Source organism: Lutra lutra, chromosome 17 (assembly GCF_902655055.1).
Source record: "Lutra lutra chromosome 17, mLutLut1.2, whole genome shotgun sequence".
NCBI classification, from domain to species: Eukaryota; Metazoa; Chordata; class Mammalia; order Carnivora; family Mustelidae; genus Lutra; species Lutra lutra.
This window is the reverse complement of record NC_062294.1, coordinates 55859114-55876300: the sequence shown is the minus strand read 5'-3', so window position 1 is coordinate 55876300 and position 17187 is coordinate 55859114. Positions and strand designations below refer to the sequence as shown.

Here is a 17187-nt window from a genome sequence, read left to right as displayed (position 1 = left end):
ATGACATGTCCTGGTACCTTTGTCATTGAGTTATGCATCTTCTATGAGTATTTTCATTGTGGTAAACTTAGAGATTCATTAAAAACAACTTAGCTGTAAAATGAACCTTTTTATATTTGTTTTTATTTTTAAAAGATTTTATTTATTTATTTGACACAGAGAGAGATCACAAGTGGCAGAGAGGTAGGCAGGGAGAGAGGGGGAAGCAGGCTCTCCACTGAGCAGAGAGCCCAGGGTGGGTCTGGATCTCAGGACCCTGAGATCCTGAACTGAACCGAAGGCAGAGGCTCAACTGACTGAGCCACCCAGGCACCCCTAAAACAAACCTTTTAAAACTCAGTGTCAATTATATAGAAAACTCTTCTTCCTGTCTCCACACCTGCACACCCTCTGGACTTTGTTACCAACATCACAAATTCCTTTATGTTGGATCCTTTCTTACCCACATTTGTGATTTTTCTTCTTCTTCTTCTTCTTCTTTTTTTTTCAAAAGCAAACTGTAGCAGAAATAAATGTGACTGGATCTCATTGCAACACAGCACGTTTGTGTAATTGTCTACATATTTACATTCAGCGGAGAGCTGTGTTCTCATGTGGTTGCAGTTTCTGAGTAGAATCCTTTTATTTCATCTAGAAAGACTTCCTTTAATGGTTCTTGTGGGACAGATCTACTGGTAAGCTTAGAGGGGTTTTTACTTGGGAATATCTTCGTTTCTGCCTCTGTGGAAAAGAATTTTGCTCGGTAAAGTATTGTTGGTGGCTATTTTTAAATCTTTGAGTACCTGAGTACGGTTATGCTGGGCCCCATTGCTGTTCGGACTGCTGAGAATCCTCCTAGTGATTTTCTAGGAGCTTTTGCACAAGATGAAGTGGATTTGCCATTGTGTTTCTTTTTAGATTTATTTGTTTGTAAATTCATTTATTTATTTATTTGACAGAGAGAGGTCACAAGTAGGTGAAGAGGCAGGTAGGGAGGGAGAAGCAGGCTCCCTGCTGAGCAGAGAGCTGGATGGGGGGCTCAATCCCAGGACCCTGAGATCATGACCTGAGCCAAAGGCAGTGGCTTAACCCAGAGCGACCCAGGTGCCCCTGTCATTGTGTTTCAAAAGTCTCTCTTCATCTGTGGAGTTGGGTGGGTTAATTACAACATGTCATGAGTCATCCCATTCTTTGTATGTGGTCTGCTGTATATACCATAGTTTTATAAGGAAGTAATTTGAAGAAATTAAATATGAAGGCAATCATAATGAAAAGACATTTACTGTAGTGCACTGGATTTATTAAGCAAACTTCTCTGTGCCTAACTGGACCGTTATTGATGAAAAGCACTTTATTCAATGGTTAACTGTATTTATTAGCCGACCTAAAAGTATTCAGGGGCTCATAAATCAATAGAGAGGTACAATTATTTTCAGTGTGATTCATTTTTCCTTTTGACTCTATTTTGTACATGTATATGGATGTCCAAAGAAAGCCAGAGTAGTAGAAATTTCATGAGATAAACTAGCCTTTTATCTTTTGTTTATACTGCTTTGATATCAGGGTACTGCTGATCTCACAGAATGGTTTTGAGTATATTTCTCGATTTCAGAATTATAAGATTTTTTTTTATTGCTAAGATTTTGATAAGGATTGTCGGGAATGATTTTTGTAAATGTTAGGTTCTTTCTCTTGTCCTGAACCATGGCTCACCATCTAACACCCACGGGTTCTCCCCAACGATCGCTAATTGAACGAAGTCACTATAAATATAATGATAAGCCATAGCTACACAATTCTCAAGGACTATCAATCAAATTTTACCCTGTATATTTCTCCTGTTGTTTTGTGAGGATAGAGAACACAAGCAGAGATTTAGGGTTTTGATCTGCACAGAATGCAATGTGTCATATTAAGGTAAAGACAGATTTTGAAGTCCCAGAACTAAGGAGGAAGAAGCATGTGTACATACATACGTGTGTGTACCTATATCTTCAGAAGGAAAAGGAATCCTGGCTCAAACCAGGTCACTTCCAAGTTTGAAAAGTGATGATTTCCTAGCAAGCAAAGAGATTCTAGATTCATAATAGAAATAGTTTTCTTCTCTGTATTGTATTGAATTTATGCTTCCTACATCTGGTATATCTTAGTTTGAGAATCTCCCCATGCGAATTGTCTCTTACATAACTGGGTTTTACTCCTGTAGGATCTACTCTGTTTTCCTTATTCCTGTGCTTACCTTTTGCTTAGCTACCTCAATAGACATTTTAACAAGAGTTTCCATGGAATGACATGGTATTCTAAATTTAATTTAAATGTGAGAGTAATTCTTCAGGGAGCATTATAAATTCCATGTAGTTAAATTGATAGATTTCACTCCTGCCTTTGAGGTTGGAGAAGTAAGAGTTCCTTAGTTATTCTTTTCTCTTCTAGGAAGTGATGTTATCCATGTTGGTCACTTCAGTGTCAGCATTTGATTAGGTTAAAACGTGGAGATTTCACGAATCCTGTTTGGGTTTTTTTTTTTTTTTTTTTTTTTTAAACACTTACTTGAAGGAAACAAAATGGGACAGGGCTGGGTGCTGAGTAGATGTTCTAACTTAAACAGAACACAGTGTTCTGTTAGGAGTGATGGAGCAGCCCAATGGAAGAGATGAAACAGATCTAGGCTGAAACATTGGGCTGAATTCTTCATCTTGGGAGAGGACCCCTGTCCAAGGCTACACTACTGACTCTGAATCTAGAAAGAAAATTGTACTTCCTTTCTTCCCAAATCCTGTCCAGTTCTTCTGTTGCATCTCTATTTCAGTGATGGAGGCATCACAGCTGACTTTCCCTCCTGTGTTCTGGAAACCTTGTTGTCACTGCACTCCCCCTCCCACCTAAGCCAGGCAGGCCCTTGCTTAGCCTTAGGGGGGGTAGCTTGGAGTTTTCTAGTGCCATTGTAAATGGTTGATAACAGGATCACGTGAGGCCTATGTATGATTTAAATACAATGTTGTCACCACTGCACTGGAAGAGAAGAAAAAATCCATCACTGGACCACAGGATTAGTTCAGGCATTTGGCACTGGAAGTTGTGAGGACAGATAAAACATGATGTTGCGACAGTTTGAGAGGAAGGTAAGTGCTATGGAAATGAAATATGGCAAACTCTTGAAATGTGAACAAAGATGTGGTAGAGAGGTCCCTTTGGTCACTGCAAGGCCTAAGGAAGTTACTCAAGATGAGCGAATGGGACTGAGATGCCTTTCTGGGAAATGTGGCTGTCTAGGACATCCGATGCTTTTCTCGGGATGTAATGTATTCCCTTCTGTCCTGAGTACCAGTTGCTATTGGATGACAGAGATAATTGTACTCTTTGAGGCCCAGATGCATGGACTGTGTGGAGAGAGGGTGTTAGTTGATTTAAACATGGTGGGCATATCTTAAAGATGTCACATGACAGAGTAGATGGTGAAGACGAAGAAGGCTGCTGGACAATACCAGTGAGAACCAGTTAGGTGTGTGTTGTGACTTAGTTCCTGCAGAGGTTGTCAAATTTTGTCTGGTCAGAATCACCGGGAACACTTTAAATGTGGAGCCCTGTGCCCAGCCTCGTATTACCATGTCAGTAGCTCTGGGGTTCAGCCCCCCACCTTTCCTTTCTTACCCAGTCTCAGGTGACTGTCTAGGGACTAGACCTTGTGACCCTATATCTGGGGACACATTCATAGTTGGTTTCTTCAGGAAAGGTAGTAGCCGGTGGGTAATGTAGTGAGATACACAGGTGATGCTGAACATGTGGCAGGACCGAAGGCCATTCTCTGTTGCAGGGCAGGACCGTAGACTGGGTTCTGAGACTGCCCAGATTCACTGATGAGGCTTCCTGCTTATGCAGAACAAGAGGTTATACTAAATGCTTGGTCCATGCTGCTGGCTTGGTTTTCTCCCCAGAAGCCTGTAAGAGAGGCTCTGAGGTTGTCTAGGGTCTCTGTTCAGGCTTCCAGTGGGGCAGGATTGGAGGCTAGCATCAGCCATGCGAAGTGACTTAGAACGTGCATAGCTCCCAGACAGAAAACAGAGAATGCCCTAGTTCAGAGCATTGGCTGGACACCCAAGTCAGTCATAGGTGCTGGCAATTCCCCTTACCGGGTAGGTTCATCTAAACAGGGGAATAGGCAATCAGTGGACATTGTCTGTAATGGACTCCCACCCACACTGACAGCTTTTGGGTGAAAGATTTCTACCATGACGTTGGATGAATGCTACTTTGTTAGGTTCACAGAGTTGCCTTGGATGTGTCTTTGGTGCTACAGTGTGCATCTTGGGTATCTTCCAGACCTTTGCAGTTGGCCTTATGGCTGATGGTTGGAAGATCTTAAAGTCAAACCTTCCAGGTACATTGATTTTGGGATTTACCCTACATGTGACTGTACAGCAGCGCCAGGTGAACAGCAAAAGATCATGAAGGAAAATGAATCTGTACTGTGGTGGATATCTGAGCCAAATCCTACATGTGCCTTTATACAGTATTGTCACTCTTCCTTGAAGTCATGTGGTGACCTTGTGATCTGTGTGTTTTCTTGATTGATGTTTTAGTTATAGTGGTCATTCCACTCATATTTGTGTATAAGAAAGCTTGGTAGTATAATGATAGCATCTTGATCTTGGGTTGAGGACAGATGAGTTTATTGTACAGGAAAACAGATGGGCTATTTTCATGGCCAAGGATCGGACATATATGCCAGATGTTCCTTGAAGATACTGGGGTTTCCTATGCTCAGAGTGTCCAACACAAACCCACCGCATGTGCAGTGTGTCCCGGTATGAGTTGGGGTAGGTGGCTGGCCAGTGGAATTAGTGTGATGAATATGTTTATGATGTTTGCTGTGTCATGAGCCATAAGGCACTTGAACATTGACCTGGGAACCTCTTGTCTTCTGCCAGTATTGGAACACTGTTACAGACCAATGGGTTACAGTATAGAATGCGTGTCATCCTGGAATTTTTATATTTATTGAGATTATCCACAGACTTTATTCAAAACAAAATAGACATTCATAGGTCTGTTTCTTGTTCGTTCATTTAAGTTATTGTTTGGGTTGTACACATAAGTGAATATGTATAGTATTTGTATGTCACTTAGTTCACATCTCATAACACCTTCTGGGTCAAACCACTTATCACAAATGACAAGATACAAAGAAAAAAGCTGAAAGAGACACAAATAAAATGTATAGCCTGAATGTTACCAGTGAGGAATGGAGAAGGAAGATGGGCAACATGAGGAAGTGGGAATGGGAAGTACAGGCTTCCGTGGAGTGAAAAGAATACAGGGAACTTCTCCAATGGTTTTCCCATAGCATTTTATTTTGCCAGATATTAGCTACTATTGGTGAGTATAGAAGCACCTATAGAGTTGTTGAGTCCGCATGTTGTCACCTAATGTAACGGGACATTGTAGAGTATATATTAATAGAAGGGAAATCAAGATGGATATCAAGAAGGATATACATACGTAGATTAAAGTAGTGTCTTAAGAATTTGCAAGTAAAGAAAACTAAACCTACTCTTCCAAGGAAGCTAATCCTAAGTACTCACAGTAGGATAAAGTCCTAGGAATGCAAACTGATCTGTATCACAGTGGAGATAAACATTCCTCAATGTAGAAGGGAAGGGACAGGGAAAGAGAAGCATGTGCCCAGCAGAGCAAAGAATGGAACTGGAAGACCAAGAAGATCCTGTGTTCCTCACAGGCAGCCCAGGAAGAGCAGCCCAGGTCGTCCATGGAAGAATAGTCATTTCTGTGAGAGCTTCTTAACTCCATTTCCTTGAATTTGGTCTCTGTCTTCTCACCACTGAGGAGCATCAGGAAGGCTTTTCTTTGGAAGTGGATTCTTTGGGGAAGACCAGAAAGTACAACCAGGTTGTAAAGCTGCTTATTTCAGGCAAAGTCAGTTTTCAGAAGGAACTCTAGGTTCAAAGAAGTGATCCTGTACCCTGACCATGGGTATTAGTAAAAATGCAGGGGAAACTTGAAATTGATAAAGGCCATGGATGTAGTGGGGTCCAAGGTACAAAACCCAGCGTTGCATCCAGAAGCAATTTGCACCTGCATTTCTTATGAAGGAGGGAGCTGTTTCCATGAGTATGGTGGTATGGGAAATTGAAGAAAGAAAAATAAGAGGAGGTGCAGAGAAGAGTGATTGAGTTAAGTTTGTTATGCAGGAGTAGGGTTGGCTTGAATGAAGAGTGAAGGGAAGCGAAGTACTCCATACTCACCTGTATGCTCTGCCCCCTTTTTAGGAACCTTTGAAACTATCGTGATTCAGTCCTGGAATTTTGAGTGGAGCATGCATTGTTGATCAGTGGCACATGTGTGAAAAGTAGAAACTCAGACGTCACCCAAACATCCAAATCAGACTATAAATTATAACAGGATCTTCAGTTCATTGTCATTCACATTAACATTGGTGACCTGCACTTCTAGCTCAGCCAGAGTCCTCCATTATTCTACTCTCGACGTCATGTCTGTAGGACATTAGTTTCATATCTGTACCTTGTATGCCATAAATCAGGATATATGCTCTTCACTTCCCAGGTTATTTTGGGTATGGGTTATCCCATGACATCCACGTGAATTTAGGATGGATTTTGATCTTTGTGCAAAAATGGCATTGGAGTTTTGGTAGAGATTGCATTTTGTGTAGATCACTTCATGATTTATTATGTTTCAATTATTCCAGTGAAAGAATATAGTTAGGTTTCCTACTTAGGAAACCTAACTATAGTTTAAGTTACTAGGATTCCTGCAGAGTATATTGCACTTTTCATTGTTTCTGGTTTGACCTTTACCCTTATTTTAAATTGGAAGCATTTATTGGGGGTGGACGGGGTTTTCTGTAAATGTATGATGTCTCTGTTTTGGGAATTGTTCTTTGTTGTGTAGAAACAAAACTAATTTTTATGTGTTGGTTTGTGTACCAGCTTTATAAAATCCATATGAGTTTTAACAGGATTAAAACAATTAATCCTCCTAATTCCTAGGAGAAAAAATGGCAGTGGCATAAGAGGGTCCTAGACTCATTTGTCCTGTGATGAGCACCACTAGGTAAAAGTCAGGTCATCCTAAATTCCCCAGACATTGGGCTGAAGAGTGACAGGAGAAACTCCTCAAGTAATAGTAAAGAAGAGGCCACATGGAAGATTGAGATAGTGTGGAGACATAGTTTAGGGAGGAAAGGAGTATAGCATTGTAGAGGGCAGGGAGCCCCCATTGTGGGGTAGGTTTCATGACAGAGGAGCACTCAGGGGAATGCCTAAGGAGGTTTCCCAAAGCCATTGGCTTGGAGAGGGAGAAGGGCTGAATTTCATGAGTTCTTAGAACCAGCACATCTTAAAGCCTGGAGGTTTAATGGTCAGCAGGTTTGGATGGGATAGAATCAGGAGGACACCTGGGTGCTCCTCGACAGAAGGCTGGCAAACAACCTGGGGGCACCGAACTTGGAAACAGTCATCTGAAGAACACCTAGGGTGCACAGTGGGGAGAGTATTCAGTAGTCTAGGAGCACATTCCTGAGAGGAAACATTCAGTGACATGTGGCTTCCAAAACATGGGAGCCCTCTCCTGTCCTGTAGCATAAAGACTGAGCCCCACTCAGTGAGGACACTGGCTGTTTGCCTTGCTTACACCAGGCCTCACCCCCTGTGATCTGAGGCGACTACCCTTCTCAGTGAGGCTTGTCTCAGGCTAAGCAAGGTCAGCCCCTGCCCACATCACGTCTCCTGAGCAGGGATTCTGCAGGGCTGCAGTCCTGGTGGAGTTGATGTCTGGTCTCCTTTCACAATTAGAGCAGAGCTGACCCAGTTCAGACTGGTCACATTCAGGCCAGGGACCAAACACTGCCCGTAGCAGGCAAGGAGAGCCCCTGCAGACAACTTGTCTGAAGGACACAACAGGACACATCACTGACTTTTCTAATCGCCAGAGGAAAGTAGAGAGTTAGACAAATGCCAAGATGAATGAATTTATCCCAAGGAAACCCAGCAGATAAGACCAAGGTAAGAGATAAGATGGAAACAGTAGTAAGGAGCTTGATGGAGAATTTAAGGTTGCAATCATAAGGATACTCAAGGAGTGAAAAAACAATAGAGAGAACTTTACCACAGAGATAAGAGTTAAAAAATAATTGGGTGCTTGGTGCCTCACTTGGTTAAGTACTGACTCTTGATTTCTGCTCAAATCTTGATCTCAGGGTCCTGGGATACAGGCTCAAGTCATACTGTGTATTCAGTGTGATGCCTGCATGTGATTCCCTCTCTCTGTAGCTCCCACCCAAAATCTTGTGATTCCCCCCTCAAATATTGTTGCCTCTTATAATTTTATTCCTACAGTCAATTATACTTTGTCAGCTTTCACTTCTTCACTTGTCTTTATACTCAGTCTTTTTTCTGTTATTCTTTATTTAGTTCATGGGCTGTCAGTGTTGTTTATTTTTCTGCCAAACAACTCTTCCTGTGCTCAATATGTTCCTTTCTTACTGTACTCTTGTTTGATTCAGTTCAGTTTTCTGTTTCCATATCCTCCATTCTTCTGCTGAGTTTGAGTTCATATGATCGTTTTTGTGATTGTTAGAGATACAGGAAAGGGATTTCTGCTACACTGTGACCATATCCCAGAATTATCTATTAGGATATATGGTCAGTATGTTGTGTAACATGTTATGTTTTCATGGGGAAATGAGGTCCTGATGACTCCTTGTCAGCCATCTTTCTGACATTGTCTGAGTGACTTGATGCTTCTGTATTAGAAGTCTTCAGTATATTCTTCTGAATGTAGTAAGTGCAGTGGTTTTACTTTTATTTCGTATCTTTCAGCTGTATCTTCACATGAGACCCAGAGTTTCCTGCTACAGTGGAGCATAGAAGGTTCTTTCCAGAACGGGTCAATGCAGAGATACAAAGATAGTGCTGTTGAGATTTTATACTTATGCACAGACTGGGACAGTGATGGGGAGAGTGAAGGGCCTCAAAGAAATCCTGGACGATACACCCAAACTAAGGCAATTGCCCTTAATGAGAATGTCACTGCCCCAAATGGTGAAAGATATAAACCGGTATGGAAGTCCTCCCATTTTAAGTCAACTGTTTCTGCAGAGCAGTGGGTCTCTGTCAGCACAAGCTCCAACAAGATAGTCAACCGTAGCGATTTGTGGACAGACCCCTTGGAACATCTGGAAAGTAACCTAGTCCATGCTGAGAGTAATGATTTGAGACGTTTGGAAAATGGGATTTGTCTGACTTTAAATCAGAGATTTAGAAATGAAGAACAAAGTGCTCAGTGGGATCCATTTGAGAGGGGCTTCACTGAGGAGTCAACCCTCCAGAATGACCAGAGGCTTTTCACGGGAGACAGAATTGCTCAATGCATTGAATCTGAGAAAATACTAAACCAGGGCTCCTGTGTTCACAGATGTGTCACGGCTACGTTTGCAGAGAACCATTATGAATGTGATAAATGTGGGGAAGGCTTTCATCCAAGCTTTAACTTCAGTATACGTAATGGTCACCATTTGGGAGACAGTCCTCATAAAGATAATGAATGTGGGAAAGCTCGTAACCAGTCCTCCAGTGTTGGTGATCATCAGAGAATTCATGATGGAAAAAGCCCATTCACATGTAATAAACCAGGGACCATGTTTAGTCAGTCATCAAGCCTAAACATCAATGAGATAATCCCTCAGGGAGAGAAAACTTACATCTTTAAGGAATGTGGTAAATCCTTTGACTGCCACTCAACACTATCTCAACATCAGCAAATGCATACTGGAGAAAAAGTATACAAATGTGAAGAAGGTGGTCTAAGCTTTAAGGACTATTCATCAATAAATGGGCATTCGCAGATCTATTCTGGAGAGAAACCCTGCAAATGTCAAGAATGTGGCAAGACTTTTAACAATCACTCAAGTCTTAATAGACAGCACCAAATTCATATTGCAGGGAAAAATTACAACTGTAATGAATGTGCCAAAGTCTTTACATCATTCTCAAAACTTACTCAACATCAGAGAATTCATAGTGGAGATAAACCTTACCAGTGTCAACAATGTGGAAAGAGCTTTAACCACAGCTCAACCCTTACTCGACATCACAGAATTCATACCAGAGAGAAACCTTACCAATGTCAAGAATGTGGCAAGACCTTTATCCACAACTCAAACCTTATACAACATCACAGAATTCATACTGGACAGAAACCTTACCAATGTCAGGAATGTGGCAAGGCCTTTGCCAGGAGGTCATATCTTTCTCAGCATCACAAAATTCATACTGGACAGAAACCTTACCAATGTCAGGAATGTGGCAAGGCCTTTACCAGGAGGTCAGATCTTTCTCAGCATCACAAAATTCATACTGGACAGAAACCTTACCAATGTCAGGAATGTGGCAATGCCTTTACCAGGAGGGCAAATCTTTCTCGGCATCAGAAAACTCATAGTGCAGAGAAACCTTACCAATGTCAAGAATGTGGCAAGGCCTTCAAGTGGAGGTCACATCTTTGTCAACATCACAACATTCATAACACAGAGAAACCTTACCAATGTCAAGAATGTGGCAATAGCTTTAACTGGAAATCAGGTCTTGCTAAGCATAAGAGAATTCATTGTGGAGAAAAATCTTACCAATGTGAAGAATGTGGCAAGCCCTTTAAGGACAGCACAACTCTTATTGAACATTGCAGAACTCATAGTGGAGAGAAACGTTACCCATGTCAAAAAAGTGGCAAGAGCTTTAACCAGAGGTCATCTCTTATTCAACATCACAGAACTCATACTGGAGAGAAACCTTACCAATGTCAAAAATGTGGTAAGGCCTATGCCGCCCCTTCACAACTTACTAAACATCACAGAATTCATACTGGACAGAAACCTTACCAATGTCAGGAATGTGGCAAGGCCTTTACCAGGAGGTCAGATCTTTCTCAGCATCAAAAAATTCATACTGGACAGAAACCTTACCAATGTCAAGAATGTGGCAATGCCTTTACCAGGAGGGCAAATCTTTCTCGGCATCAGAAAACTCATAGTGCAGAGAAACCTTACCAATGTCAAGAATGTGGCAAGGCCTTCAAGTGGAGGTCACATCTTTGTCAACATCACAACATTCATAACACAGAGAAACCTTACCAATGTCAAGAATGTGGCAAGGCCTTTAACTGGAGGTCAAGTCTTACTAAGCATAAGAGAATTCATTGTGGAGAAAAATCTTACCAATGTGAAGAATGTGGCAAGCCCTTTAAGGACAGCACAACTCTTATTGAACATCGCAGAACTCATAGTGGAGAGAAACGTTACCCATGTCAAAAAAGTGGCAAGAGCTTTAACTGGAGGTCATCCCTTATTCAACATCACAGAACTCATACTAGAGAGAAACCTTACCAATGTCAAAAATGTGCCAAGAGCTTTAACTGGAGGTCATCTCTTATTCAACATCACAGAACTCATACTGGAGAGAAACCTTACCAATGTCAAAAATGTGGCAAGAGCTTTAACCAGAGGTCATCCCTTATTAAACATCACAGAATTCATACGGGAGAGAAACCTTACCAATGTCAAAAATGTGGTAAGGCCTATGCCGTCCCTTCACAACTTACTAAACATCACAGAATTCATACTGGAGAGAAACCTTACCAATGTCAAGAATGTGGCAAGGCCTTTATATACAACTCAAACCTTATACAACATCACAGAATTCACACTGGAGAGAAACCTTACCAATGTCAGGAATGTGGCAAGGCCTTTAAGGTGAGCTCACACCTCAGTCGACATAGCAGAACTCATACTAGAGTAACCCTATAAATTCCAAAAATATGGCAAGGCCTCTACTGCTGCTCAAGGCTTAGTCAGCATCAGAGAATTTGTAATGGAAAGACATCTTACCAATATCAAGACTGTGGCAAGGCCTTTAACCACAACTGAGGCCTTACTAAACACTACAGAATTCATATTGGAGAGAAACCTTACCAATGTCAAGTGTGTGGCAAGGATTTTATAAACAGCTCAACACTTACTCGACATCACAGGATTCATACTGGAGAGAAACCTGACGAATATCATGAATGTGGCAAGGCCTTTAACTGGAGGTCAAGTGTTACTGAGCATCAGAGAATTCATCCTGGAGAGAAACCTTACCAACATTAAGAATGTTGTTAGGCGGGGCTCCTGGGTGGGTCAGTTGGTTGAGTGACTGCCTTCCGCGCAGGTCATGATCCCGGACTTCCTGGATCAAGTCCCACATCTGGCTCCCAGCTCCTTGAGGGGAGTCTGCTTCTCCCTCTGACCTTCTCTTTCATGCTCTCTCTCACTCATTCTCTCTCAAATAAATAAATAAAATCCTTAAAATTAAAAAAAAAAAATGTTGTTAGGCCTTTACATGCACTCAGTCCACACTAAACATCGTAATAGTCATACTAGATAGAAGGCTTACCAGTGTATAGAACAAGGGCACCTGGGTGGCTGAGGCAGTTATGGGGCTCCCTTCAGCTCAGGTCATGATCCCAGGGTCCTGGGATTGAGCTCTGCATCGGGCTCCCTGCTCAGCGGCCAGCGTGCTTCTCTCTCTCCCCCTGCCTGACCCTCCTGTCTACTTGTGTTCTCTCTCCATCTCTCTTAAATAAATAAAATCTTAACGAACGAAAGAAAAAGAGAATGTGAGCGAAATTGTTTAAACAGTGCTCACTGATTCATGCCTATGAGAGAATTCATATTAGAGAATAACCTCACAAATATAACTAGTGTGGCAAGGCCTTTGTCCAGCATGCACATCTTCTAAACAGAGAATTCATACTGGAAAGACACCGGATGAATAACATGGCCAAACCTCTAGCAGGCACACAACCCTTACTGCACACCACAGAATTCCCCCTGCAGAGAAAATTATGGATGTAATGAAAGTGAGAGAGTGCCTAAGGACTGCTCCCTCCGCACTCCATATGAGAGATTTTAAATAGGAGAGTAAGTGTACAAATGCTAAGAATGGGTCTGACCTGTCAGTGGGACTCCCAACTTTCTTCACATCATTGTTTTCATACAAGAGTGAAAGTGTGAAATGTAAAGAACGTGGCCAATCCTGTAACTGGAATTCAGTGCTTACTCAATGTGTCAAAATGCATACTACATTCCAACCCTTCGAACATCGTGAATGTGGAGAGGCCTTCATTTTAGTATACATTGCTGCACACACCAGAGAGTGCATTAAGGAAAGTCAATTGAAAGTTAGCAATGTTTAGAAAACTATTGAATAGAACATCAGATGCCAATGAATGTTACAGAAATCAAGCCAATGGAATACATTATTCACCCTACTCAGACATTACCCTGCATGAAAATAGTGATTATAAGGAGAAGAAATCAGACCTAAACACTTAGGAAATGTATATGGTAGTCTGTTGAACAGATTTAGGGGATGGACTTTTTCATCTATATAAGGATTTCAGTATTTTTTAATTTTTACATTAACCCTATATGTGATTTGTGACTAACAATATTAATGTGTTTCCTCTGAAATCAGTTTGGAAAATTCCTCTGTTCCTCATGGGTGTGTAAGAACACGGGGCTGATTGTTGCTACGCCAAAGATATTAGATGTCCTGCTCCATTAAGTGGGACTCGTGTACCTAACTTTCCATGGAAGAGGACCGTATGATATACAACATATGAAGTACATCTCAGTGGAGGTGATGCTTATGGTTATAACACTGATGTAAGATTCCATGGGGTAGGTGTTCAGAGCACAAACTTCTGCATGTATTTAAACTAAAGAACTTCTTCAATATTAGATGTAGGAGATTTTCCTTATTGTTCTTTAAGAAAAAAGAGGTAGCCCTGCAGTGAACTCTGAATGTATCTTCCTAAGTGCAATCATTAGAGAGTATGACTTGATGTGGTTAAATGATGAAATCCTGACAGATGACTGCAGGAGGGTAGCTAACTCTTCCCTACAATGCCATACCATTGAACATACACATTTCTGAGCAATGTACCTCAATCCTGAAATTTCTGGAAATAGGTACTCCCACATCCTTATGACAACACTTGAATGCTTTTGCACATGTGTGTTCTGTATTTCAAATGGAGACGAGAGTGGATTTGATATGCATTACTCAGTGTATGTATGATATTAATGTATTTTCATTAATAAATGAAATGGTGTTTTTTCTTTAAAATAAATTTTAATTATTTTGTTGACAGAAAGAGATCACAAGTAGGCAGAGAGCCAGGCAGAGTGAGAAAGGAGGAAGCAGGCTCCCGGTGGAGCAGAGAGCTCAATGGGGGGCTGGATCCCAAGACCCTGGGATCATGACCTGAGCCGAAGGTCACCCAGGTGCCCCAATAAAACACTGTTTTTTAACATAAGGATATGGGCATGTCATGAATGGTGAGTTATTCTACGTCTAGTGTTCATCTATTTCATTGCAGGTTGTAGGAGCTAATGGAATCCATCACCTGTTTGGTACTGGAGTAAAACAATATACCTAGGACACCATTTTCCCAGTACTCTGAAGGTTTAAGGGGTATATGATTATTTTTCCCCAGTCTATGCTATGATTTTCTCCTCTTTGTGAATAGGATGATATTACTGTATGTGTATTACCAAGCTTTGTGACATAGAGGTATTGTTAGTGTTTTAGCTCATGTACTCCATGATACTGCTATTTGGCATTGCTTTTGTGTATCCAGTAGTGTTGTCGGGGCCTTGTACTGACAGGAGCCCTTCTTACTAGTGCATTCCCCAGTCAGCACGCTGTAGGGTGACAAGTTAGTGGAACTTCTCATATGATATCTGTACTCTCTCCTAGTGAGCTGCCATCACTCCTTTCTTCCAATGCCTTCCTTCCCATGTCCCATAGAGAAGATTCCTCCTCCCCCAGAGCTTCCCTAAATCTGTTTTAGTCAGAATGGCATATTCTGGACATAGACTTGGGACTCTATAATACTGTCCCATGACCCCAAATGGAAGTATGTGCCCCATGTCCTGCACTGAGGGTGGTTTTCATGTGTCTGTGAGGTACACATGCATATAGGACCATCCTATGTGTGTCACAGATACCCCATAAGAAAGAGAAATCTTTCCCAACTAGAGTGATCTGGTAGCCTAGGGAAGAGACAAAAAATATTTATGATGGGGACTTAGCATGTAGGGTAGGACAACTGTGCTGAGTTTCCCAAGTGACTTCCTAGATGTAGAAAAATAACTTGTACTTGTTTTATGACCTACTTATCTCCAGATCTGCAGTTGTATTCACCCTCATTTTTTTTCTTCACTATGTAGGAACCACAGCCTTTCTCTTTTGTCTGTGTTGTGGAGAGAGTGTCTTCAGAAGACGCTTAATTGAGATTAGACAGATGGAAAGCCGATGGGTATTAAGACATATAGCACGGGGTTGTGTGCATTGAATCTAAGTAAAATATGAGGAAGGTACCATCCTCCAAGAGAAAGAGAAGACCTATTAAAAGGAAATGTGAGGAACTCTTTCCCGTGTGGGGAGGGACCTGGAGGTGGCTCCCTTTAGTCACCGCAAAGACACAGGCAGCTGTTGCTGGTGTCAATTGATGAATACATGTCATGGGGAGAACAGATGGCTAATGTGGGTTTCTCAGGAGTAGGGAAGGTCTGTTTTTTCCTGATGATATGATTGACCTGCTGTGTCTTCCTGAGGAATAATGCTATTGGATGTCAGTGATGAGTGTACTATCCCTGCCTAGATCCATGACAAGGGATGGAGGAGCGTGTTTGATGATGCAGTCATGTGGGCAGCTTTAAGATGTCACATGGTAGGGGAGGAGTCAAGATGGCGGAGAAGTAGCAGCTGAGACTACTTCAGGTAGCCGGAGATCAGCTAAATAGCTTATCTAAAGATTGCAAACACCTACAAATCCTACGGGAGATTGAAGAGAAGAAGAACAGCAGTTCTAGAAACAGAAAATCAACCACTATCTGAAAGGTAGGACTGGTGGAGAAGTGAATCCAAAGCGACTGGAAGATAGACCGCGGGGGGAGGGGCCGGCTCCCGGGCGAGCGGCGGAGCAACGGAGCACAAAATCAGGACTTTTAAAAGTCTGTTCCGCTGAGGGACATCGCTCCAGAGGCTTAACCGGGGTGAAGCCCAGGCGGGGTCAGCGCGGCCTCAGGTCCCACAGGGTCACAGAAGGATCGGGGGTGTCTGAGTGTCACAGAGCTTACGGTATTAGAACGGGGAAGCCGGCTACAGAGACAGAGCCGCGGAGTGAGCTCTAAACTCGGGGTTACCTTGAACCGGTCGCAGGCTCGGTCAGCTCGGAGCGCGGCTGGAGGACAGGGTGACGGGAGTCATTGGGCGCTGTTCTCTGAGGGTGCACTGAGGAGTGGGGTCCCGAGCTCTCGGCTCCTCCGGGCTGGACACCGGGAGGCCGCCATCTTCATTCCCGTCTTCCAGAACTCTACGGAAAGCGCTCAGGGAACAAAAGCTCCCAAAAGCAAACCCAGCAAACCCGAGCGGATTACTCAGCCCGGCCCCAGGTAACGGCGGTGCAACTCCGCCTGGGGCAAAGACGCTTGAGAATCACTACAACAGGCCCCTCCTCCAGAAGATCAATGAGAAACCCAGCCAGGACCAAGTTCACCTACCAAGGAGTGCAGTTTCAATACCAAGGAGAGCAGCGGAATTCCAGAGGAGAAGAAAGCAAAGCACGGAACTCATGGCTTTCTCCCCATGATTTTTTAGCCTTGCAGTTAATTTAATTTTTTTTTCTTTTTCAATTTTTTTTCTCTTCTTCTGCTAATTTTTTTTAACTTTTACCGTTTTCTTTTTTAACATTTTTTAAATAGTTTATCTAATATATATATATATATTTTTTCCCTTCTTATATTTTTTCTTTATTGGCTTTTTTTAATAGTTTCTTTTTTTTTTTTCTTTCTGAATCCTTTTTATCCCCTTTCTCCCTCCTCACGATTTGGGATCTCTTCTGATTTGGCTAAAGCATATTTTCCTGGGGTTGTTGCCACCCTTTCAGTATTTTACTTGCTCCTTCATATTCTCTTATCTGGACAAAATGACAAGGCGGAAAAATTCACAACAAAAAAAAGAACAAGAAACAGTAACAAAGGCTAGGGACATAATCAATACAGACATTGGTAATATGTCAGATATAGAGTTCAGAATGACGATTCTCAAGGTTCTAGCCGGGCTT

The 17187-nt window shown here is 42.1% G+C and overlaps 4 protein-coding genes and 1 pseudogene across 4 annotated transcripts in view; 4 read left to right on the top strand and 1 right to left on the bottom strand.

Moving 5' to 3' along the window:
• LOC125088868 (zinc finger protein 665-like) overlaps positions 1–17187 on the top strand; it is a 577134-nt gene that overhangs the window by 217200 nt on the left and 342747 nt on the right.
• The window catches only part of LOC125088894 (L-lactate dehydrogenase A chain-like), a 386819-nt pseudogene that overhangs the window by 73393 nt on the left and 296239 nt on the right, over positions 1–17187 (top strand).
• The window catches only part of LOC125088914 (KRAB domain-containing protein 5-like), a 664001-nt gene that overhangs the window by 398632 nt on the left and 248182 nt on the right, over positions 1–17187 (bottom strand). The window lies entirely within an intron of this gene.
• On the top strand, positions 9475–11863 carry LOC125088873 (zinc finger protein 850-like). Its single transcript, XM_047710464.1, has one exon. The coding sequence runs from the start codon at positions 9656–9658 to the stop codon at positions 11816–11818; it is 2163 nt and encodes a 720-aa protein (XP_047566420.1). The 5' UTR covers positions 9475–9655; the 3' UTR covers positions 11819–11863.
• Positions 11830–17187, top strand: part of LOC125089473 (zinc finger protein 345-like) — a 65029-nt gene continuing 59671 nt past the window's right edge. The window contains exons 1-2 of the mRNA XM_047711701.1: positions 11830–11837; positions 11959–12102. Coding sequence (XP_047567657.1) covers positions 11830–11837; positions 11959–12102 — 152 coding nt within the window. The remainder of the gene's footprint in view (positions 11838–11958; positions 12103–17187) is intronic.

What these genes read in the sequence shown, in the direction of transcription:
- LOC125088873 (XM_047710464.1), top strand. Translation starts at nt 9,656, where the DNA reads ATGTTTAGTCAGTCATCAAGCCTAAACATCAATGAGATAATCCCTCAG.